Source organism: Diadema setosum, assembly GCF_964275005.1.
Source record: "Diadema setosum chromosome 20 unlocalized genomic scaffold, eeDiaSeto1 Scaffold_20_unloc_1, whole genome shotgun sequence".
Lineage (NCBI taxonomy): Eukaryota > Metazoa > Echinodermata > Echinoidea > Diadematoida > Diadematidae > Diadema > Diadema setosum.
The window spans coordinates 682,605-708,951 of NW_027307649.1; the positions used below are offsets into that span (position 1 = coordinate 682,605).

At 38.8% G+C, this 26,347-nt stretch overlaps 1 protein-coding gene across 1 annotated transcript in view; it reads right to left on the reverse strand.

The window, feature by feature from the left end:
* The window catches only part of LOC140245658 (dynein heavy chain domain-containing protein 1-like), a 136,235-nt gene that overhangs the window by 67,581 nt on the left and 42,307 nt on the right, over positions 1 to 26,347 (reverse strand). Inside the window, exons 36-52 of the mRNA XM_072325204.1 lie at positions 25,533 to 25,786; positions 24,288 to 24,420; positions 23,411 to 23,523; positions 22,642 to 22,752; positions 20,683 to 20,851; positions 18,713 to 18,724; positions 14,223 to 14,422; positions 13,256 to 13,393; positions 12,378 to 12,525; positions 11,529 to 11,827; positions 10,809 to 10,985; positions 9,983 to 10,165; positions 9,033 to 9,339; positions 8,038 to 8,203; positions 7,147 to 7,406; positions 6,484 to 6,634; positions 5,519 to 5,708 (exon numbers count right to left, since the gene is read on the reverse strand). Of these exons, the coding sequence (XP_072181305.1) occupies positions 5,519 to 5,708; positions 6,484 to 6,634; positions 7,147 to 7,406; positions 8,038 to 8,203; positions 9,033 to 9,339; positions 9,983 to 10,165; positions 10,809 to 10,985; positions 11,529 to 11,827; positions 12,378 to 12,525; positions 13,256 to 13,393; positions 14,223 to 14,422; positions 18,713 to 18,724; positions 20,683 to 20,851; positions 22,642 to 22,752; positions 23,411 to 23,523; positions 24,288 to 24,420; positions 25,533 to 25,786 (3,011 nt within the window). The remainder of the gene's footprint in view (positions 1 to 5,518; positions 5,709 to 6,483; positions 6,635 to 7,146; positions 7,407 to 8,037; positions 8,204 to 9,032; positions 9,340 to 9,982; positions 10,166 to 10,808; positions 10,986 to 11,528; positions 11,828 to 12,377; positions 12,526 to 13,255; positions 13,394 to 14,222; positions 14,423 to 18,712; positions 18,725 to 20,682; positions 20,852 to 22,641; positions 22,753 to 23,410; positions 23,524 to 24,287; positions 24,421 to 25,532; positions 25,787 to 26,347) is intronic.

The following is a 26,347-nucleotide window of genomic DNA, read 5'->3' on the forward strand; positions in this document are numbered from 1 at the left end:
AATATGAACTTTCAGAATATGAGTAGAATTCGCTTAATTTGAAATATATGTGACGTACATTTCATTGAAAAATTCCATTCCATTAATGAGATATGATTGAGAATGTGTTTTCATATAATGACGTCATAGTGACGTCATGGCCGACTGATCACAATGATACATTAGATTTGTTGTCTTTAGGACATGATGCATACATGATATAATTCCGAAATTGATAGGCAGAGGACTTTCTGAGCTAACCTCTGCACAACTTTTGGGGAGAAATAAAGAAATAAATAAAGAAGAACTAGAGATTGTAATTTGTCATCACTGACAAATTAAGGTGATCGATTTTTTTTTTTTTAAATCAATGATTCTAGTCCTGATAGTGCAAAGTCTCAGCTACAACATATTAAAATCTGAGAGAAATTCACCGAAGCATAAGTAAGATAGTGCTCGATAAAGAGAGTCATGTCAATTTTCACATCTAAAAAATTCCCTCCCATAGAGATAACACGTCATAGCAAAGATAGAAAAAGAAGTACATATGACCTTTGACCCCACTTTGCACAGACAAGATGGCATCTGAGCAAAAAAGGGTTATTTTATAAAATAATTCCTGTAACATGGTCTTTACGTGTGCAAAATATGGGAAAGATAGGACAGATATTCACCAAAATACAGGATGAAACATCTATGACCTTTGACCCTAATTTGCATACCCAAGATGGCGTCTGAGCAAGTAGTTGTTATTATATGAAATAATGTACGTGACATGAACTAAACATGTGCAAAATATGGGGATGATAGGGGCTGTTTTTCGTGAGTTATTGCAAAGAAAGTTGCAGAGAGAAAGAAATATCTCAATACATCGAAGATAAGTTTGATTTCAACCAAGTTTTTTGACGTGATCTCGGCGTCGTATGAAAAAATGGAGGGCACATCGAGGATAGCCCAAAGTCTCAGCTACAACATATTAAAATCTGGGAGAAATTCACCGAAGAGTAAGTGAGCTAGTGCTCGATAAAGACCGTCATGTCAATTTTCATTTCCAGAAAAATTCCCTCCCATAGAGATAACACGTAAACTGGTTAAATTTGACAAGGTTACATTATATCTATTTTCACGAGGTGAAGACATCATCCGATTAAAACTTTGATTGAAGAAAACTTAAAGAGTATTACATTGGCTACAACATACTAAAATCTGGAAGAAATTCACCAAAGGGTAATTGAGGTAGTCGTCGATAAAGACAATCATGTCAATTTTCACATCTAGAAAAATTCCCTCCCATAGAGATAACACGTCATAATGAAGATAAAGAAAGAAGTACATATGACCTTTGACCCTACTTTGCACAGACAAGATGGCGTCTGAGCAAAAAGTGGTTATTTTGTGAAATGATTCTTGTAACATGGTCTTTACGTATGCAAAATATGGGAAAGATAAGACATGTATTCACCAAGATACAGGATGAAACATTTTTTACCTTTGACCCTAATTTACAAACCCAAGAAGGTGCCCGATCAAGTAGTTGTTATTTTATGAAATAATGTACGTGACATAAACTAAACATGTGCAAAATATTGGGCTGATAGAGCTTGTTTTTCTTGAGTTATTGCAAAGAAAGTTGCAGAAAGAAAGGAATATGAAAATACATGGAAGATAAGCTTTAATTTCAACCAAGTTTTTGGGCATGATGCCGACTCCGTATGAAAAAACGAAGGGTACACTTACGATAGCCCAAAGTCTCAGCTACAACATACTAAAATATGGGAGAAATTCACCGAAGCATAAGTGAGCTAGTGCTCGATAAAGATAGTCATGTCAGTTTTCATTTCCAGAAAAACTGCACTCCCATAGAGATAACACGTAAACTGGTCAAATTTGACAATGTTACATTTAATCCCTTTTTACGAGGTGATGCCGTCATCCAATCAAATTGTTGTTATTATATATCTGAAAGACCATTTAATAAGCTACAACATATTGAAATTTGGACGAAAATCAACTAAAGAATAAGTGAGATATGCTTGAATGAACTTGAAATTTGATGACGTCATTTTGAAAATTTACTTTTTTAACTTTATTAAGAAATTTGATATATTTTAATCATTTTTCCAGCATTGCCAACCCATGAAATGACATGTACAACTCATCAGCTTTCAGAATATGTAAAGAAAATGGGGGGTCACCGTCCATCCTGACGAGTAAAATCGGATTTAAAATGGGCGGTTTTTTGGCATAGTTGCACTGTATATCGCTTTTGACGCGCGCGCGGAATTTCAACTTTGACGGGCCCGTATGACGTCATATTGAGTCGGATTGACTTGAAACTTGGTAGAAATATTCCTTGACATTTCAGACATTCGATCCGGGTGAAAAAACGGGAAATTTCTATTGCATATGAACTGTGCGTGCGCATATGTGCGCGCGCGTACGCGTCCGTCCAATTTTTTCAATTTTTCAAAAAATGCTCCAAATGGTCTGAAACGTGTGCAAAAAAATTTTGAGCTCGATTGGAGTATACAAATATTTCGACGCGCGCGTACGCGCACGTTTTAAGAGAAAATATGAACTTTCAGAATATGAGTAGAATTCGCTTAATTTGAAATATATGTGACGTACATTTCATTGAAAAATTCCATTCCATTAATGAGATATGATTGAGAATGTGTTTTCATATAATGACGTCATAGTGACGTCATGGCCGACTGATCACAATGATACATTAGATTTGTTGTCTTTAGGACATGATGCATACATGATATAATTCCGAAATTGATAGGCAGAGGACTTTCTGAGCTAACCTCTGCACAACTTTTGGGGAGAAATAAAGAAATAAATAAAGAAGAACTAGAGATTGTAATTTGTCATCACTGACAAATTAAGGTGATCGATTTTTTTTTTTTTAAATCAATGATTCTAGTCCTGATAGTGCAAAGTCTCAGCTACAACATATTAAAATCTGAGAGAAATTCACCGAAGCATAAGTAAGATAGTGCTCGATAAAGAGAGTCATGTCAATTTTCACATCTAAAAAATTCCCTCCCATAGAGATAACACGTCATAGCAAAGATAGAAAAAGAAGTACATATGACCTTTGACCCCACTTTGCACAGACAAGATGGCATCTGAGCAAAAAAGGGTTATTTTATAAAATAATTCCTGTAACGTGGTCTTTACGTGTGCAAAATATGGGAAAGATAGGACAGATATTCACCAAAATACAGGATGAAACATCTATGACCTTTGACCCTAATGTGCATACCCAAGATGGCGTCTGAGCAAGTAGTTGTTATTATATGAAATAATGTACGTGACATGAACTAAACATGTGCAAAATATGGGGATGATAGGGGCTGTTTTTCGTGAGTTATTGCAAAGAAAGTTGCAGAGAGAAAGAAATATCTCAATACATCGAAGATAAGTTTGATTTCAACCAAGTTTTTTGACGTGATCTCGGCGTCGTATGAAAAAATGGAGGGCACATTGAGGATAGCCCAAAGTCTCAGCTACAACATATTAAAATCTGGGAGAAATTCACCGAAGAGTAAGTGAGCTAGTGCTCGAGAAAGACCGTCATGTCAATTTTCATTTCCAGAAAAATTCCCTCCCATAGAGATAACACGTAAACTGGTTAAATTTGACAAGGTTACATTATATCTATTTTCACGAGGTGAAGACATCATCCGATTAAAACTTTGATTGAAGAAAACTTAAAGAGTATTACATTGGCTACAACATACTAAAATCTGGAAGAAATTCACCGAAGGGTAATTGAGCTAGTCGTCGATAAAGACAATCATGTCAATTTTCACATCTAGAAAAATTCCCTCCCATAGAGATAACACGTCATAATGAAGATAAAGAAAGAAGTACATATGACCTTTGACCCTACTTTGCACAGACAAGATGGCGTCTGAGCAAAAAGTGGTTATTTTGTGAAATGATTCTTGTAACATGGTCTTTACGTATGCAAAATATGGGAAAGATAAGACATGTATTCACCAAGATACAGGATGAAACATTTTTTACCTTTGACCCTAATTTACAAACCCAAGAAGGTGCCCGATCAAGTAGTTGTTATTTTATGAAATAATGTACGTGACATAAACTAAACATGTGCAAAATATTGGGCTGATAGAGCTTGTTTTTCTTGAGTTATTGCAAAGAAAGTTGCAGAAAGAAAGGAATATGAAAATACATGGAAGATAAGCTTTAATTTCAACCAAGTTTTTGGGCATGATGCCGACTCCGTATGAAAAAACGAAGGGTACACTTACGATAGCCCAAAGTCTCAGCTACAACATACTAAAATATGGGAGAAATTCACCGAAGCATAAGTGAGCTAGTGCTCGATAAAGATAGTCATGTCAGTTTTCATTTCCAGAAAAACTGCACTCCCATAGAGATAACACGTAAACTGGTCAAATTTGACAATGTTACATTTAATCCCTTTTTACGAGGTGATGCCGTCATCCAATCAAATTGTTGTTATTATACATCTGAAAGACCATTTAATAAGCTACAACATATTGAAATTTGGACGAAAATCAACTAAAGAATAAGTGAGATATGCTTGAATGAACTTGAAATTTGATGACGTCATTTTGAAAATTTACTTTTTTAACTTTATTAAGAAATTTGATATATTTTAATCATTTTTCCAGCATTGCCAACCCATGAAATGACATGTACAACTCATCAGCTTTCAGAATATGTAAAGAAAATGGGGGGTCACCGTCCATCCTGACGAGTAAAATCGGATTTAAAATTGGCAGTTTTTTGGCATTGTTGCACTGTATATCGCCATTGACGCGCGCGCGGAATTTCAACTTTGACGGGCCCGTATGACGTCATATTGAGTCGGAGTGACTTGAAACTTGGTAGAAATATTCCGATCCATCCGATCCGTGTGAAAAAACGGGAAATTTCTATTGCATATGAACTGTGCGTGCGCATATGTGCGCCCGCGTACGCGTCCGTCCATTTTTTTCAATTTTTCAAAAAATGCTCCAAATGGTCTGAAACGTGTGCAAAAAAACTTTAAGCTCGATTGGAGTATACAAATATTTCGACGCGCGCGTACGCGCACGTTTTAAAAGAAAATATGAACTTTGAGAACATGAGTAGAATTCACATAATTTGAAATATATGTGACGTGGATTTCATTGAAAAATTCCATTCCATTAATGAGATATGATTGAGAATGTGTTTTCATATAATGACGTCATAGTGACGTCACAGTCAACTGATCACAATGATACATTAGATTTGTAGTCTTTAGGACATGATGCATACATGGTATAATTTTGAAATTGATAGGCAGAGGACTTTCTGAGCTAACCTCTGCACAACTTTTGGGGAGAAATAAAGAGATAAATAAAGAAGAATAAAGAATCAGTACAGATACAGAAGGTGATCCGAGAGGATACTCGGATCACCTAACAAATCAATTTTTCCGAAAAAAAAGTATTGTTCATACAGCACATTGCACATAGAGTGTACATATAAGTGTACCTGATGCTATACTTACATCAGGTGTGACAGTGAAGTTGGCATTGACTGTCCTCATTTTCTCACGGTTGACATCAGCCCAGGAGATGAGAACCCCTAGGGTGGGGTCTATATGGATGTCATAAACACTGCCCTCTAGAGGCAGGATGACATCATGGGTGATTCGGCTCAGCAGCTGCCTGGCGAATTGGTCGAACATGTCTGCATGCCTGGATGGGAGAAAACGAGCAAATCAAACAACATTCCACTCAGTTGATTTAAAAAAAAACAAAAAACAAAAACACATACAGCATTTTTCTATCTTGTTTCACAGTTCATCCACCAATAAAGGTTGTTGAGGACAACCTTCATGACAACAATAGAAGGATGGGAGCTTGAAGAAAACTGACAAGTATTCTCCTTTCACGGGGCTTAATTGATACAGTTACAGCAGATAACTTGTGATGAGACATGCAACATGCTTTGGCCAGTGCTTTCAGAAAATTCTTTCGGGGGGGGGGGGGGAAGGGGGGGGGAAGGGGGGGGAAGGGGGGGCTGGGTATGATCAACAAGACCTTTCTTTTTCATTAACTCATATATGTTTCTAAAAATGTATTGGATGTGCAAAATGAAACAATACCATGCCACTAATTTAACAACTATGTAATTCTATGATTGCGCAATTGTAAGAGTTGATAATAGTATTAAGCTTTGAAAAACAAAAACACAGCACTGCATACAATTTTTCTTAGAAAAAGAAATTGCTATTAAACATGAAAATACATTGCATATGACTTATTCGAAATTCCATTAGCCAGTATAGATGCAATGTGAAAATTGTCAACGAAGGATATTTGAGCATTACACCTCCATAGTGCAGTGTATATAAGCTCTTAAACAATAACAACCTCATTCACTCAAAACTATGCTGTAATCTAACTTGTAAATTGGACTCAAGATCTTACTCCAAAGACCACTAGTTTTGCTAAATTTCTAGGTTCTTACCTGTCATGCAAGTGTCCACCGAAGCCCCAGACGTAGGAGAAAGTGAATATTGAGGTCAAGAGGGTCATTTTGTTGGCTGACCTCCTGGTCAGACTGGCCATGCTGGACGTTGGGGTGGGAGTGGGTGTGATACGAGGTGTCCGTCTGTCCTCTATGAAGGTGGAAGTTGACAGAAAATATATGTTAATTCTGATATCATACAGGCCATATTCTCACATACATGTGTATATTACACATCTTGTATGTGAATTGCAGGCGGGCACTTCATGGGAACGCAATCTGAAATCTTGATAATTCTCACTGCAGCCTGGATTCACAAGTGTTGTTTAAATTGAATCCATCATTTAAATAGCTAGAATATGCATACAAATGTACCTCATTGCATATGCATGTGTCAGCGTGCATTCATTACTAGCGATGTTTCACCATACAAAATGTGTCACAACAATTCATACTTACACTTTTAGGTTAAAAAATTCCAGTCAATAAATCAGATTTAACCGACCCTTGTAAAATCCAGCCAATATGTACACACCACACAAGTTGTTTGTTCAATGTACGTACGTGTATATCACTTTCCACAGACAAAGTAAAACACGAATGAAACAAGTTCCTTTTACTGAGCTCACAGCTGAATATCTTTACTTTGAGATGACAACTTGCCTATCTTGACATCACTGGAAGAGGCAGACACGCCCCCGCTGCCATCACCTCGCTCCCTCATGATGTGGTGGTCACACATAGCCGACAGGATGCGCAGGAAGGAACCCACCTCCCGGATACCACCCTGGGCAGCCCCGCCCACCCCGCTGGCATCATCCCGGGGCAGGTCCGCCTCGAGGACGGGGACACAGCGGGTGTTGGCCAAGAAGTCCAGTGTTCGGGAGAATGTGTCGTCGATCAGATTCTGCAGAAGCTGCAAACTGCAGGAGGAAATAATGAAACACATAAAAAGACACAGCACTTGAATATTAAACCTGTTAAGACTAGTCTCAAGCATACTATGGCAGGTGTCTATGGGAAATGTGTGTTACAGAAAAATCAGCTACACGCGTAGTCCTCAATGGGCAAATGTAGACTCACGTGGTGAAGCATTGCAACAACAAATCAGCCATTTTTGCATAACAATCATGTTGCTCTCCCGTTTTTTGGCTGGCTGCATCAGGACAACTTACATTGTACCATCAAAGATACAAGTGTACATATGTATATTGCCTGTATGACATTTACAAAATGTGTACAAGTTTTAACATTGAGAGAGTACTAAATGGTCTGTGATCCTAACTTTGAAAAGTCTCAAAAAAGCTGTAAAAAGTTTGTTTTTTACATTGGCATCAGCTGCACCAATATTTGTTTGGTGATTACGTGCACACAATTCTTGAATTATCCATCAATACTAGCAACCGGAAATGTGTGTGGCTATTTGATGCCAGCTCTATCGACCATAAAATAATAAAATTATGAATCTTAAAAGTCTAGAAGCTCTGGTCTAAAAACCCTTTTATTATATAAACACAACGTGGCTCTGGTAATTGGGAAAAAGATGAAACTCACCAGTTATTGTTGACCTCCCACAGCGTCTGGGCATCGGACATCCAGGACTCCACCAGAGACTTCCAGCTGACCACGCCCGAGTTGAAGTGGACAATGGAACAGCGGGACAGGATGGCCGGGGATGCGGTCGCCACAGAGCCGGTCTCAAAGATGAGGGAGGTGCAGTCTGATCAAGCAATCAAAGAGCCCAAAAATGAAAATATTCAATGTTGACAGAGATTTGGAAGAGAGAAAATGTTATCTTTTCAGCACACATCCACTATATGTTCATAAATTGATGTTCAATTTCTTGTTTGCTGCCTATACAATGAGCACTGAAGAACCTTTCAAAGACTTCCACTAACTTTCAGAAATATTGCTTAAAACCCTATTTTTGACAAAAGACCAACTGGGACACCATTGATATAAGAGAGATAAAGAGGTAAGTTTTTGTATGTCATGGGTTAAATCATAGCCATACAGTGCATTCTTCACATAACTACAGGATAAACACAGATTTTTAATTGGGGTACATATAGACTGGAGGCTATTAATGTGACACAATGTGGACCTATACCAAGATTCAACTTTGATGATACAGTTGTAAGAATGCAATAAGTGAGATATAAAAGGACCATTGTACATGTATCTAGAGTTCACTGGAAGGTGCCTCAAGAATTCAGAGAAAAGATGAGGGCACTCCTCTTCTCTTTTAATTTCTAACGGTTGAGTGGTCACCAAATTCAATTTTACATGCTACAATGTATTCTTGCCATCAATAGCTGACTTCAAATGCAGCTTGATAACACTTTGTTTTTGTTTGTCTTTATGTTTGCCCATTTACTGGATACCTTTGTTTCCTTTTTGTTTGATGGGACTTTCAAGTGAATGTTGCAACTAGCCTAAAGAAGGGAAGTGCACACGCACAGTGTACAACACAACATTAAAGCAAGTTTAATATCTCTTTATAATAGCAGTAGTCACAAGGCAGGACCAGTCTGTCCCTATAAACTCACCTGGCATCAGCAGCTTCTCCCCGCTGGACAGCGTGGAGCTACCCCGCCCGACGCTGCTCCGCCCGCTGCCCACCATGCCGGCCAGGGTCTCCACCCAGCGGGGGTCCACAGCCCCGTCCAGCACCACCCACTTGTGGATGACAGTGGGCGGGTTCAGCATGCCCTTGGTGGCGTTCTTCTTCTTGTTCTCGCGCAGCTCCTGCTGCATGGTCTGTGCCGTCTCCATGGACTGGCCCGAGTCATAGATCAGCGAGGTGAGCAGGCCGTCAACCCAGCGGTGCTTCTCGGGGTCAAAGCGGCCAATCAACTGCAAACGAGGGGGGAAAAATGCAGCGATTACATAATAACATGACAGTCACATGACCAAGCGAGCACATACAACTGTATATGCCATATTAACTCAAATAGTAACATTCTTGCTTTGAATCTCTTGTCAGATTTGCTTCAAATTACACAGTGCCATGCTGTTAACCGAAATCAAAACAAGACATATTTTCTTATTCCACTATGGTGAAAAGGAACCATGGACACTGCCATTAGGAAAGTGACTACTGAAAACTTGATTTGAGCCTTTGAGCCTTTATTAGTGCACATAGCAAATTATTATTCATCAATTCTCTAATTTTGACTTTGCAAGATGCAAACATACATTTATACTGAACTAATTCATCTGAGACACCTGGAAGTTGGGTTCCACAAAGAATTCTTTGTGGTTGTGGATTAAGGAATAAAGGTTATCAACTGAAATAACTTTTCACCAAGCAGTACAATAGAGCCAAGGGGAACACTGTCCAATAAATGAACAAACATCACAAGAGCATTTGTACTCTTGCATTTTGCAGAAATTGAAACATTACACAGAACATCAAACTGACCCTTCCTCACCCAAACACTACCCTGAACATCAAACTGACCCCTCCTGGCCAGAACATCTCCCAAGGCAAACTGACCTGTTTGTCGGACAGCGTGGCCGGGTAGATGACCGAGGAGTCCACCCGGGGGTAGGACACCTTTTCCGCACCACGCGTGGCAACGTCCATCCAGTGTAGGGTCATGAAGGACACCACCTCAGCTTTTCTCCTCAGCCGATCTATCCCATGGGACAGTGGCCGGTGGGGGACAGCATCCAGCCCCTATGGGATGATGATGATTTATGAGAGCAACTTAATCTGCTTTCATGTCATTTCATCAATGTCAAGTTCACTCATCAATTTTCTGACATGACTATTTCTTCTGTCAATCATTCATTCATCAACTGCTCAGTTCATGGATACAATAACTGATTTATTGATTGCTTTTCATTCCTTTGTTCATTCATTCATTCATTCATTCATTCAGCCATTCATTCACAACTTCACTCAATGATTCATTCATCCATTCATTTAGTCATCTCGTGATTCCACTCCATTCATTCAGTCATGTCAGCATTATAATCTCCAAATCAACAGGAGTACATGTACTTCACTGACACACAGTAATACCCTCTTGTATATAGCATCAAAGAACAGATTCCTGGTCTGGCAGAGCAGACCGGAGACCCCTTAGGAAACCAAGCGGTCAATTTATCCAACTGCACAAAGAAGTACACTTTTTATTTCGGAGCTCCATTGTGGGGACAATGGTCCTCCTAGTGTATATTTTGGACAAAGTCTTACTCCAAAGTTGTCCCAATTAAGTGGTGGCAACTGTACAATAGAGTCATTCTTGATAGGTTTTGGTCCCTAAAACACACTACAGGCCTGTCCCTCCCACTGTGAAACCCAAGGTTATACTGACCGGTACTTTGGGCCCTCCCATGGGGGCCATGGGCCCATTGTCCTGGGATGGCGGGTTTGACTGCAGGCTGTTGAGGACCCTACAGAGAGTGTGGTAGCACACCGTCTTGCCAGTCCCTGCGGGACCCACCAGCACCACACCCGACTTGTGGCGGAGGGATTCGTAAAGCTCCAGCACCTGTTGAGATTAAGGTGATGATAATGATGACGATGGCGACAATGAGGATTCTGGTAACAAATTATGAATGATCACAATAACAATTATACCACTCCTGCTACTACAACTATATTCAAAGTGATACTACAAATAACACTGCTACTAATGATGGTAATAAGAAAAAGCAGAGGATAAAGATGATGAAAAAGATATTGAAGAAGAAAAGAAAGGCTAGAAGAAGATGATGAAGAAGATGTTAAAGGAGAAGAAAAGCAATCACATTTGTTTGTTTGTATGTTTGTCACATTCACAGAGTACAGCTGTATGTTGATACATAAATGATTTAAGGGGCAACTAAAAAACAAACATTTTTTTCACACTTGAACACTCAATACATACACAAACACACACAATAAAAAGAAACACCCACACACATTCACATGAGGCAGCCACAAGTGATTCAGTGATTTCCAAGAGGGGGTAGCTAAGGGCAGTTCAGGGGGGCTGAAGGGTTGTTAACTGCACCACCATCTACCACTCTACCACCCCTTTGCACACTTTTACCTTGGACACATGTTGGGGTGTGGCCTGCAGCTTGTCAGCCACAAACTGGCTCTGGATGGCATCCACCAGGGCGGGGTCGTGCTCCGCGGCCCCCTGGGCCCGGGCCCCGTGGCCCAGGCCCCAGGGGAAGACGCAGCGGAGCATGTTGCGAAGGGCAATGCCGTCCTCGGCCGAATGGGTGCGGGGTGTGAGCCAGAGCTGCAGGGCAAAGACAAGGGAGCGCTCCTCCCTGTGCAGGTCATCGTGCTCCAGTTCGGTGATAAACTCACTGTCATCCAGGACCCTCGACTCAACTTGCTCTGACAATGACAAATCATCAGACAGCATTCCATTTCACTTCTTGAAAGATGAATTTGAACATGTGAGGACAACTAGCATATATTCGGCAAAAACGAGATGATGACGTGAGATATCGTTGTATACAAACAAGCAAGTCTGAGTTGCTGTCATACAGTGTACATCTAGTTAATGCACTAATCAATTTGCATAATAGTTCAATTTGTATTTTTCAGCTTGCAGCTGACAAACTCTCAGTATTTCAGAACAGAATAATGGAAGGATGACATAACTTTTGTGAAACATAACAAAGTGTTGATAAAACAAAAGATGTAGAGTGAAATATGAATCGTAAAGCAAAAGTAGAACAGAACGTGGGATAATATACAATCAGATGTCATGTGTAGTTGTACAAACCATGTACCTTACATTCATCAAACCATAGTTCTGAAGGGCTGATTTTGCATAAAATTTGAAGAGAGATGGCTACAAGGCTTCTTTAGCCATGCATTGTACACGTGATGCAGTTCCCTGATTGAAGGTTTTGTGAGAGACCAAACGGACTGTACTCACCTTCACTGCTAGAGGGCGTTGGACTGTTGATGCTATTCCTGGGTGACAGCTGGTAGCGCTGTCGCTTGGACATCAACCTCACAGTGGCAAGGTGGATGATGCCTTTGAGGGCGCAAACACCCAAGTGATATTCTTGCTTGTCTGAATACTACGAAAGAAAACAAAAAGAGATCAAAACACTTTAAAAATACTGTAAATGTGGAATATTTGATTGTGCAGTGTGGTTTTTTTCCACACACTGCTGGACTGAAGCATAAAAAAAAAAAAAAAAAAAAAAACCCAGTGAGAATAGAGTTTTGGGATATCAAAATAAGAACAGAATTCTCTATTTCTATGTGAAATTAAATGTCAAAATCAAGCAAATAGTAATGTCTCAGCAGAATGGATACCAAACTGTATTATATGCCGCAATCATTGACATACGCATACAGTGCTCAATTTTCACCCACTTACTTTATGGGAGCATTGGCATTACATAGTGAAATCTATAATTATCTTTTAATATTGAATGCTATGAACTGCTATAATTCACCTTATGATAGCATTATCCTATCAACGAAAATTTGTATGAGTACTCCCAATAAAATTAAGATGACCACAACTTGGGCCCCCACCCACCGGTCCATCCCCCAGAACAAACTTGAAACTACAGTCATCAATGTTATGTACTTACTCATGGCATTAGCTTAATTTAGGAATTTGAAAATTATTTTGAAAATAAGTACAGATGTACATGTAGTATTACAGAATATGGTGCAAACATTCTGGATACCAGCTCTGTTTTGGGTAAAGTGTTTCAGGTTTGTTCTTCCCTTTCCTTTTGAGGGAAAATGACATGAGAACACGAGACCAGTCAAAGAGGCTTTGAGAGTACTCACAGCATTCTTGATCATCTGTGTGAGGCGACAGAGCTTGGTGGCCAGCCGCGACGCCTCCTGGAAGCAGTTGCCTATCAGGAGGGTCTCCAGGATTATGTGCATGTCTGGAATCACCATGGCAACGGGTCGCAGGGATGTCTGCCAATACAACAGGAGGGTGACAATGAGGATTTGCCATATGGGATGAATGCTGAATGTACATGTACGTACTTTTTGAAAGTACACTTTTTATATTTTTTACAATATAAATTCTGATGTGTACAGGTCTTTATGAGTAAAATGCACAATGATAATATTGATGATGGGTATTAACAATGATCAAAGAAATGATTAATGATAGTGGTTGATTTTCCTTGGATCTACTTTTTTTGAAGAAGAAAAAATGTGTTAGAGTCTGACATTTGGTGATGTATCAAATATAGACATGAAATACATTTCTCAAACTTTTCATATGATTTCACAAGGTAAAAACTGTTAGGGTAACCTTACTGATTATCTTAATTTGGGTTCTGTTGTTTGGTATTCATTTTACTGGATTGGGCAACTACTTTTAAAAAGTGGTTTGGGCAACCACTTTAAAAAAAAAAAAAAAAAACTATTATGTTTTGTGTTGTGTCTGTTGGTTGTAGGATATTATCATCACCATCATTCTTATCATCACAATTATCATCATCCTCATCATCATCATCACCCTCATCACCCTAATCATCCTCATCATCCTCCTCATCCTCCTCATCCTCCTTCTCATCATCATCATCACCATCATCACCATCATCACCATCCTCCTCCTCATCATCCTCATCATCCTTATCATCATCATCACCATCATCCCCATCATCACCATCACCACCCTCCTCCTCCTCCTCCTCCTCCTCCTCATCATCATCATCATCATCCTCATTCTCATCATTCTCATCATCATCATCATCATTATCATCATTCTCGTTGCCTCAAGATGATCCCATACCTTGAGGCTGTCAGGGATGACATGTGCCAGCCTGTCACCCGTGTCCAGGGTCATAAAGCAGGAGTAGTTGAGGTTGGCCTGGACGAGGCGGCCATCAAAGGTGACATGACCACAGTACTGGGGCCGGTAGGTCCACTGCTGGAGGGAGCTGAAGTCCGGTGAATCCGGGAGGCTGTCCGGAGGTTTGTGCTTGATCATGGCTACTCAGTGACCACACCCAAGAGAATAAGACAGGCAAGAAAAAAATGAATAGAGTTTAAGATTACGATGAGTTAATCCAAGTAATAGAATTAATGAAAAATATTATTTGTTTTTTTGTTTCCAAAAGCAGCATAGAAGCGAAGAAATGTAATGGCTTATAATGGCCAAGCTCTTTGTGACTGCTGAAACTCTAGCACAACTTGTCTTTAACAACAACAACAACAACAACAACAACAACAACAAAACTTATCTGTAATACATGGTTTTAATAAAACAAATAATGTACTTTCTCCTAATTTGTCAGAAATACATGTAAAGTTCACTGGACTAGAAGGGTTCATAATATGTGAAAGTGATCATAAATTGAAAGAACAGTGCCTAAGCCTCAGATGATCCTACTACTTGACTACTTGTACATTGAGTGTATTTTAAGTCTGCAGCCTACAATCGTATATTATCTAATTGTACTACAGGCCAGCATGCAACATGGTACGGCAACTAAATCACAACATATCACAACTGCCAGAAGAATGCTTTTATTTGGTTCAGAGAAACAGGATTAACATCATATTACAGTGCATAACTACACACTGTTGTGTGTATACAACTACAACAGCTGTTGTATGCGCTAACAGTTCTTGGAATGCACTCGTTTGTATCTTGCACTAATTAAATTACTTTTATTACCCATTCATAGTGATAAGAGCATTAAGAAGCAAAGTAAAGTCAGCAACTTCTGCAACAAAAAAACACTACAATGCAGAAGTATACAAATTAGGCAAATAAAAGAAACAGTCACAGTATAAACGTGAACATTCCGTGTGACGGACTGTAGCTAATTGTCCTTTAACCCCACACTAAAACTGTTCAGCTTGGCATTTCTACTGCGCATATCAGCATCACATACTCATAGGCATACACACACTCATCAATTTTGGAGTCTACAGAAAGTAGCCAGACATACAGCAAAAGAAGTACAAAGGTAGCAGCTCATTATTTGCTTGTCTTGCAGAGATGGAACAGCCAATATCTCTGTCAACACTGGTCACCACCAGCTTTAACTTGAGATCTGGCCTATGCTTACAACTTCCAGCCAAGTAATCGATGATACCTACTTTCCCCAAGGAAACTCAAAATGTCTGACAGCATCATAATATAAAAACAGCAAGGGTATTTAGCCAGAGTAACAAAGTTTGAAAAGTAATGTGAACATGGCTGAATGAATATGAACTCATATTCATACATTAGTGCTTGTGTAGCATGGCACACAGATATTGGAATGGCACGTTAAGACTTACATGTAAATTGTGCTTTATAGTGGGACAAGAAAATGTAGGTATTTGTAGGCTAACAGATGCAAAGTATTAACAAAAGATCAAATACAGTGTAGAAGACACAGTGACAAGACAGACATTGGCTCATACAGTGTACAATGTACATGTACATGTACAGTACACGTGGAGGTGTCGTGGCTGAGTGGATAAGAGCGCTCGTCTGTGAACGACATGAGCGTGGTATGGTTCGTGGGTTCGAGCCCATGCCAAGCCCGACACGTTTGCCCTTCAGCAAGGCACTTTATCCACATTGCTGCTCTCCACCCAGGAGTATAAATGGGTACCCGGTAGGATGAGAAAGATTATGTTGGTTGATCAGCATGTGCGCGCCTGTAAAATGGCTGCGACTGGCTGGAATGCTCCCCAGGGAGTGGAGAATGAGCACTGTTAGTCCTGGTTGGAAATAATGTATCCAGTGACCGGGGTAATAATAGTCTGTAAAGCGCATTGAAACCCTGAAGTGTGTGTGAAATGCGCTATATAAAAACCAGCTATTATTATTATTATTACAGTTGTACACATAGCTGGATGCAGACACAACAGTAGAAATACATGCTTACAGCACACCAAAAGTCTAAGAAAACAGAGAAGGAGGAAGAAGAAAGAGGAACAAAACACACAATGTAATAATATATATTGTAAATGTACATAGTATTCCTTGTCAGTGGTGTTACAGGAGATGTAGAATATCTCTGTTATGGTTGCGGACAAACGACTGGCAATAAAGATACACACAAACACACAGACACACAGGTGAGAAGGAGAGAAACAAAGACAAAATTGAATAACATGGCTATGGAGCGGCCAATTCAACATATTTGGGCAAGGGGTTCCAGTTCAAAACTGTCAAAATTTAGCTCTCTAGAGTTGATCCCTTTTTAAATAAGGTCATACAGTCTCAGATTTTTAGTTAATGAATTAAAAATATGAATTTTCAACGTTTATTAGAGCTTTCTTAATCCATAAATTCTTTTAAGATAAAAAAGTGTCTGTGGGCATTTGACATCTGATCTGGAAAACAGTATAGCAATGACTCAGACTGCGCAGATACCATTTGATATACAATATTATGCTAAGGTGCAATATTTAATGAATTACCAGACCACCCATAAAAGAGTGCTTGTACCTGAAGTCCAGAAAAGTGTGCAATTTAATTTAATAACAAAGTTGACACTGAGTCACAAGTGTTGATCACAGTACCCTAGTCCAAGAAACCATTGCAGTGTACAATGTACCATACACTCCGACACATGAATGAAGAAGACAGAACCCTTTACCATACATTGCACCGCATCAACCAAACAGAGATACTCGTGAGATAAGGATGTACTTGCAAATCATATTTCTTCATAGTAGCAGAAAGGCTCTAGAAGTCTAGCAAGTTTCAAATGGTCCTTACTTTAAACATTCATGTCATGTCAAGCCTACTCTGTAGCTCACAAATACTTCAGTGAGTTTCAAAAACTCTACAAAGCAGAAGGGACTAAACTAAATTCTCATCCAAAAGTCTACCTCTAAATATTATGCTTACATCCATTTCACAACCACAAAAAAAAAAAAATGAAATTATACATTTTTTCCAAAGAAAGACTTCCAAAGAAAGAGTTTTCTTGCCACCCTCAAAACACAAAATCTTCTACTGAAAAATTGTATGGTAATGCAAAAAAAAAAAAGAAAAAAAAACTCAAAAAGACGTTATTCTTATTTTTCATGGAAAACAACAAAACATACATTCACAATGATAATCTAGCAGTTCTGCATTTGACTACTTGACTACAACTCTACATGTTGAAATATGTGAATGAAAAAAAAATAGGTACTTCAGTCTACAAATTTATCAGCAGCACAGCACTTGAAGAGGAATTTTCAATAAAAGAATTCCGATACCGGTAGCTGATTGCTGACAGAAAATGAAATTAATGAAAAGCAGCATAAAGATGAAAAACAACTAAAGCTTCAGCTATATTGTTCCAGATGATGCTGAAAATGGAATGGTCATAATCTAATGACATTGGCAAGATAAATGCAAATGAGGTGCAACGAAAATGCAACGAAAATGAATTATGGCTTTCTTGGTGTAGCAGCTGTATTAAAAAAAAAAAAGAAGAAAAAGATATAATTATGGCAGCTCCATATACCTACATGTACAGTGCACAGCTGTAACAATCTATGACTATGTCTGTGACTGCAAAGATAAGAAATCTACATCATGTTGATTTTCATGGAGAGTGTTTACCGGTACATGTAATTCAGCACAGTCCTTCTTTGGCAAGACAAGGACAGAGTTTAAGTTTTGAGGCTGTAGGTAGATGTGGAACTGAGATACATTATTTTGTCTGTTTGTCATTTTGGTGATGTCATGCAAACACAAATCAGCACATCTACAAAGACAATAAAAATGATAGTCTACATCGACACTTTTTGGTAATAGACACTCTCTGAAACGTTAGATTCTGTTCCTTATTGACTTATCATAAGTAAGTCATTTGTTTAATGTAAAATGTGATTGTGTATCAAAATCCTAATTCTTATCTTGCAGACACAGCCTAAATGCAAAGAAGTGAACTATATGAGGCAATAAATTGAAATTTATAGTGTCAATTGATTATAAAGTGATCGATAATTTCTATATCTAATGGTGGCACTTTGTGATTCATAGATGCATATGAAAGCAGGAACATTAAAAAGTATTACCCTACTTAATTATTAACTATGCCATGTGTGAAGGTTAGCAAAGCGAAAATGGAAAGTTTCAAATTATGTTGAGAAAAAAAATAAATAAACAGAGGCTATAATGAGCAGTTGAAGAAAACATAACACCTGGTCAATGATGCACTCCAAATGAAGAGTGAGTTTTTCAAAATATATGTATGCATTGTGAGCATCAAAAGCGTAGGAGAATCTGAAATGCATGCAAGAGTTTAATATATGTTGACGATTCTGAGTAGTACAAACCTCCATACATAACTGTAGATATAAAGAACAATAAAATCGAAAACATGGATATGGATGAAGCAAAACTGCACATTTGTCATTTGTAAGCCAAGCCATGTATGATGCTGCAGGATTTATCTCTGGTTTTGATTACTTATGATACAATCACATAATTATGCAAGAACACACAAAAATGTGCAATTTGTATTGTTCTAATTGCCATCCTTAAAGATGCATCAACACAGAGAACTATTACTCAAATGACTGAACAATTTGTAAGCCTGAATGATATCATTTCTGTTCTCACACTGTCCGATCTTGACAAACGCAAATTAAGATATGCCCAGATGCTTCTACCTACTGCTAATTTTCTGTACTGATTTATTCACCATACTGATTTTGTAGCAAATTTCAGAATATGGAAAACATTAACAATCTTAAACTTGTCAGAGGGACAGTGATCACAGTAAGATTTTGACAATTTTAGTACTTAGTCTCGGTACAAATAAATGTAAATATCTATCAAGTTGTCGAAACTTTGCTTGCACATGGGAGTTGCCTGCCACATTTGATCTACATAATTCATATCCTTAAACAGTAGCCAGGCTCTTGTACAGTAAAATCTTCCCGAATTGTCTACTCTCTCTTTTCACTTTCTCTCTATCATGCTATCTATCAATGCATTATCTGTTTATCTATACTACTGTAGGTTGATCAATCCATCAGCTTCCTATCAAATAAATACAATGTAGTTGAATTTCAAGATGCATCATATTTTTACCACAAATAGATGCAGAGCAGCACATAAAACCATAACTCTATTTTATCATTCATCATGAATTATTGTTAACAAGAGAAATTACTGCAAGCAACATGACAAAGTATTTGTTTTGACGCAGCTCTCTTTTCTGATGTGAAGACAAAAGCGATGAATAATGAAATTTGAAAATTGCCACCGGGCCAAGTTTTAACTCAAATATTAAAGAGAGAGTAACTGAGCAGAATGCATATTTTGCACATCATCCACATTCCAAACAAGGAGTAGGAGTTTAGCGAAGCCATTTCGAATATGAACCATAAACTGTTGATTGGTGAAATCAAAATTGGAAGAACAGATTTTAAAAAGAAAAGACTTAATAAATGAAATGTAATGATGTTACTTCTCACTTTCATACCCAGCTACACCTCATGAATATCTGTATGCTAGTTAGTCTTATAATACTAATAGTGTTTTTTTACCCCATACCATAAGCATACTTGTATATGAGAGTATGATAGTAGTCTCAGTTAAGATACTATTTGAACTCCTTATAATACACGGATATGCATTTAAATATGACATTAATTAGTAAAATAATGCAAAAAACACACACAACACTTCAACTTACAGTGTAGAGACACATTTTGTTAATTTGCAACCATTCCATCGCAAGTTTACATGTAATTGCTCATTGTAAGTACAGCATACAGTTCTAGGCTGAAGTGCACAAATTTGTTTGAGGTTTCTCAAATCCACTGGTACAGGCTGTATAAGCCTGAAGGAAGTCAATCAGAGCTTTTAGACAGAAGTGGTGGCTTCATTTTATTGATATAGCCTCAAGAAACAATTCTGGAAGTACCCTATGTAAATGTAACTGTGTGGTTGCAGAAAGGCATTTTTATACAAATACCCAACATCAACAAGAAAATTTCACTTCATTCATACAATAAATTTACTAGCTTGAAGCCAAAACCTGTACTTTCAGCCAATAAATAACCAGGGAAATAGGCCAACTCATACCTTCCACAAATCTGCAAAATGTTTTCAAGTACACATTCCCCATGATCAGAATTCTATTTTCCTGAAACCTTAGAAATAAAAGCCCCTGTGTTGCACTGAATCAATTATGTATATACACTTTGACCAATGAGTCCACACTCTGTTAGCGCTGCAATGTTGATGATTTGTACATGGATAGGAGGGAGATGATAGCAACTGAAATCATCCATACCTGGTCCCTGCACCTCTGTGAAGAGGGGCACCGGCTCCAGATCGTAGTGGTCGCCAGAGGCGTGGCCGGCTGCCCTGGAGACAGAGTGTCGACGCCTGCCGAACTGGCCCACCTCACCCGGCTCCTCATCCGTTAGGACGCCATCCAACTGAGACATCCGACTTGCATCCTGGTCATTCATAAACAAAAATTTGGATTCAGCAATATATCGTCTGTTGAGAATGAGAAGGGCGTTAAGTTGTCTCGAACACTATGGGTTTAGTGGCAACTTAATGCCCTTATCATTCTCAACCGACGATATGCAGTTAGAGTTCGCCTGTGTGTGTGTATGTAGGATTGTGTCAATTTGGGCTGAAAGGTCATACCTTCATAAAAGATTTAAAGCCTCATTTTGATCCACACTCTCTTTGACATGAGATGTTACATTTCATATTTTTAATAATAATTGTTTTGTGAATACATCCTTCAAGTGGAAAACATATCAATAAATGAAATGGAAACAAAGAAAGAAAGAATAAAGTCTGAATGTGTAAATGGTTGTGCATCATAAATACATTATACAAATGTAAATATGGAGTAATGGATAAGAGGAAGCTAAAGCCAAGTTTTGATAAAGTGTCAACTCAACCCCTTTTTTCCCAATAAAAGCGTATAAATCAAATCGACTGGACTTACTTGTGAAAATCACAGAGAGAACAGTTTTGTGACTTGTGCGAGTTACTTTTTCAGCTCTGTCTGACAATAAAAGCAGTAACATCGCTCATTCACCATCACGGGTAAATGCTCGCCAGCCAGACAGAGATGAAGGAGTGACCTGGACAAGTCATGAAACTGTTCTGTTCGTGATTTTCACATTCCAGTAAGTCCAGTCAACCAGATTTAATTTACACGCTTTAGCATACTACCTGGATGAATCAGAATCAACATTGATATATTTTTATAAAACATAGTGCACTTTCATTGCAGATGTCTGATTCCTTTACACCACAACCTCTCTTCATCATGACATCTGCACTCGCTGTCTTCACACTGAACCTGAAAATGCAGTCTCTCCATTGTCTCCACACATAATTATTGTAATTGGCACACTATTCTTCTTGATAAGTCTTCTAACTCAGCAAGCTCCTAACCCTTACTGTGCCTTCTATGCTGATTGGAACAGATGTCTGGAAACCAATCATCAATGAATAGAGATTACCTATTAATCCCACTAGTGGTAATCTCCATTGTGTTTGTTTATACCATGGCCATCCTGTCGGAATGAGGACCACTGTTACACCTGTGTGAGCTTACTTTTTAACAAGGTCAAGTTTGGATGGATTATTAAATGCTGAAGAAAGAGTTTGGCAAGTTAAGCCATGTGCCTGGGCACATACAGGATTCAACAGCAAGTGAAATGATAGTACAAGAGAGAGAGAGATGAGACACTGCCCTTGTTTCTATCCATTGCATGCATGCAGGTTATATAAAGGCTTTGAAATGGAAACTTGCCAGTACATTGCAACACCATCCAGATTTGATACATGTAAAAAGTTCAAAAATTTGCTCCTGCACTTCAATACTCTGCTTTAGACTGACTGTTACTATCTAAACATAGAATTGTGTTTTAATATCTACCCAAGATAACCCCCTGTGATATTAATACAGGTGATGAAGTCAAATGGTAAGTGGCTACAGTAAAAACAAACAATTAAATAAGCAAACAAAACAAAACAAAGTAGAGACAAAAATGACATCCCAGGCTCACTACAGGACTGTGATTATAGCTGATTGAATGGTGACTAATGACAGCAATTCCCCCCCCCCAAAAAAAAAAAAAATGATACTGATTGGTCAATGTTCCTCAACATTACACTGCAACCGTTGGCAAGAGAGTGCTGAGCTTTATATTACGAGGGTCTGCAGTCGATATAAGGCAAGATGTCATCACAGACTGATGGATGACCCATGATGGCTCACCTGTGGGTCCCCGGGGAAGGTGGTAGGGCGTCGTCCATGCTGCTCCTCCCTCACCTGGTAGGAGTGCAGGGTGGTCAGGGAGTGGCGTCTCCTGGGGCTCGTCTTTGGCACCTGTGTGACAATGTTTGGTCATGTTTCAATTCATTGCATTAAATCACGCTTTATGGAGTGGTACATAGTCTTTACTTCAAATCAACCAAATTATTGAAACGAGGCGGGGGATGGGGGGATGAAAAGGTTGAGTGTCGTCGTATTTCGACAATGACAAACGTTCTGAGCATGAATGCTGCAGTTGAACTTCATGGTTTCTTATACAAAGTTTGTACATGTACCGTACTCATGAGGAAAAAATTATTACCTAGGTACAGCATTAATGCATTGAAAATGTACAATTCACCAGTCTGGAGCTGTTTTCGTTTTCCACCATTCTCAACCAACGGGGTATGTTATTGCCTTGTGGCCAGCAGAGAGACACTACGAAGTGTACATGTACATGTACCTCATATCATGACAGGAAAGATAATTTTGGGGGCTACAACAGAAGTGTTGTAGCATCCCAAAGCGTTCATAATGATGCAAAAAATAGAGCCTAGGACAGCATAGTAGAGATGTTACCAATAACGACTGGAAGGTGAAAGCATTTGAGACTTGTTTGTTGATAAAATTTTCAGCTAGCAGTCTCCTGCTAGCCCCAGAATACATTTTTGTTCATTCAGCCTTTAGATCAAAGCTCAGGAGAGGGAGGTAACAAAGAGAGAACCAGTCCAACCTTGTAATCATGCTTGCTGGTTCCCTTGTTGTTGTACAGAGAGCTGGTGGCTTGCAGGATTTGGTAGGCGTGGCACAGGTACTCCAGCTGTTGGCTTACGACAGCCATCAGACCTGCAATAAAGTCACAAGCACAAAATACACATAACAGAGATAGGCCATTTCATCAGACTAAAGAGAAAGAATGCCCACCAACTTTCCAGACCACACCAACTTTCCATCACCGCCACAAAAATACTTCACTGATGCACTTTAGACATGGAAACTAGTCATCATGAATGCAATCATATTGAGATCCTGGAATGACTGCCGCATATTTCAATTACCGGAGGTTAGAATGAGTATTGTGTGGGCTGCTTTGATACCTCCAGTCTAGCTCTCATCATGAAGTATACTGTATATGCTGTCTATTTTGCAAGGTTTTTATTTTCACGAATTTTGTGAATTGGGTGCCATTCCCAAATTTAACAACACTTGAAATTATCAACTTTGATTGAGATATGAATGCAACATCCCCATGCTTACAATGTACACTCTATCACTGTACTCCACAGTCGCAAATTTAACCGCTTGCGAAATTATTGGGAAGTCGCGATACACGAAAAATTGGACTAGTTAAATATATGGCATATACAATATTGCACACTAATGACTCATTTCTTTGAACATGTAGAGGTCACCATCCCATGAATGTCCATATTGGTGCATGGGTTGGTCAGTATAAGACTCATCTAGTACACTAATAACAACAGCAATATAACGCTACCAAACAATAGCGTTTTCTGCTACAGCATAGACAAGCAATAGTGCATGGTATTTTAAAATTAGTATCAAGGAAGATTACACAGCACTAAAATTCAACCGTTTGAAGCGCTTACCATGTGTCAGCCTGTCGGCATTGTCAAAGAGAACCCACGAGCCACTCTGGACAGCCCCACACAGCAGCTGACTGGCAATCTCAATACTGGTGTCCACTGCACAGTCAAAGGTCATCAGATTTTGACCCATGAACTGGACAAAACATTACAAACATAAATTAATAATTTAGTTCTAATTGAATATGATATAGTTGAATTGAATTGAATTGAATTGAATTGAATTGGATTGCATTGCACTGCATTGAATTGAATTGAATTGAATTGAATTGAATTGAATTGAATTGAATTGAATTGAATTGAATTGAATTGAATTGAACTGAATTGAATTGAATTGAACTGAACTGAACTGAATGAACTAAACTGAATTAAACCGGTTTGTTTTAATGAGTGCTTGTAACAAGCAAGTAACAACGGGACAGACTGCCAAAAGTAATCTCCGTAAGACTAGGCAATCAGCATACAGTGCCTTGCTGAGAGGTACAACCACTGCAGCCAGGTGACTTGAATCAGAGACCTTGTGATTCACAGTCCATGGTCACTGAAAAACAGCTCCTCTAATGGCAAGGAGCATATCTACAACAGTCTCTATCAACTAAAATCCTTCTCATCTTGAATACTCTTGTTTCATCTTACTGTATCAGAGTAAAAAGACTGCATCACTAAACAAGAGAAAAAAAGACTACTGAGCAACATGTATACAAAGTTGTTACTGTGTTCAAGTGATTTTTGGGCACACTCAAAGTTATTCCTTCTCAGTCTTTTTATTTCATACAGTCTCCTCTATGTGTATTCTTTTTCAGGCCTTCAAATGTTCCATTACAGACCCTAACTCAAGAAAATGTAAAGTATAATGATCATTACAGAAACGGAAATGATAAGCAATAGCGCACGCTAAGAGCATGACATACATAATGTAGTGTACATATATTAAATTTACTATTAGAACTGGCCTTTTATGTAAGAAACTTTAGCCAAGTCATCAAGTTCAAGCTACAGTTTGTACCTTACAGACCGTATCTTTCAATTCAATGGTTAATTAGCAGGAGGCATATTAATCATACAGGACACACCAAGAGTTCAACATACACCTGTACATGTAATTTTTGTGCAATTCAAATACACTAGGACATACTGTATGTACAATGTAGAGTAGCTGACATATTTTCATGTTGTATGGCAAATGACATGTAATATGATGTAAACAAATGCACCAAAAATGTGATTTTGATGAAAAAAAAATCTCACCCTGGCGAGATCTTTGATGGTCTCACTCTTGCCCACTCCAGCGGGACCGATGACCGTCCCACACTGTCTCTGACGCATGGCGGTGGTCAGGCCGAGGTGGCAGCGGTCAGTGAGAGGGGTGGCCACCAGGCAGGGGGCAGGGCCAAGGTACTCATGGTCATAGGAGAAGGAGGCCCCCAGCTGGGTCACTTTCAGGGGCCCAAAGGCAAACCCTGTACCTGTAATGGTCCGTGTCCTCGGTCCCAGCCCAGCTTCTGAAAACACAGATGCAAAGTTTGAGTCCTGAATTCTAACAAGTTGAATATAATATACCGGGTACTTCGTTCCACAGTGTGTGATTCTGAGTATACATTGTAGCTTTGCCTGGTAGCTGCTTTCTATAACAACACTCAAAAAGTCCCTCAAAGTCTTTTTACTAAGATTCCCCAAAAGGCAGTTATCATAATGACCTCGTGACAAGCACTAGTTTGGTTCTGATAAAAGAATGCATTTTCAGTGAGAAAATGAGATTACAGAACGAGAAGAACCTTACATCCACTTGAGACCATTCATCATTAAACATACTGTGCTCTACAAATCTACATTTTTGTGCACACTGCTCCTTCATATTGTTTCCACAACTAGGAAGTAAAGCAAAAGTCTGGGGAAAATCACAAGCAATTTCCCAAGATTCTGCTTGGCAAATCTTTATCTATACACAATACATTGTGATAAACAACACACGGTGCCTTACATGTATATAAAGAGAGTCTGGCCAGCTCGGTTTTTGGCTTATGAGTTTTGAAGCCTGCGATTGGTCAAATCTAGGGGGGTAT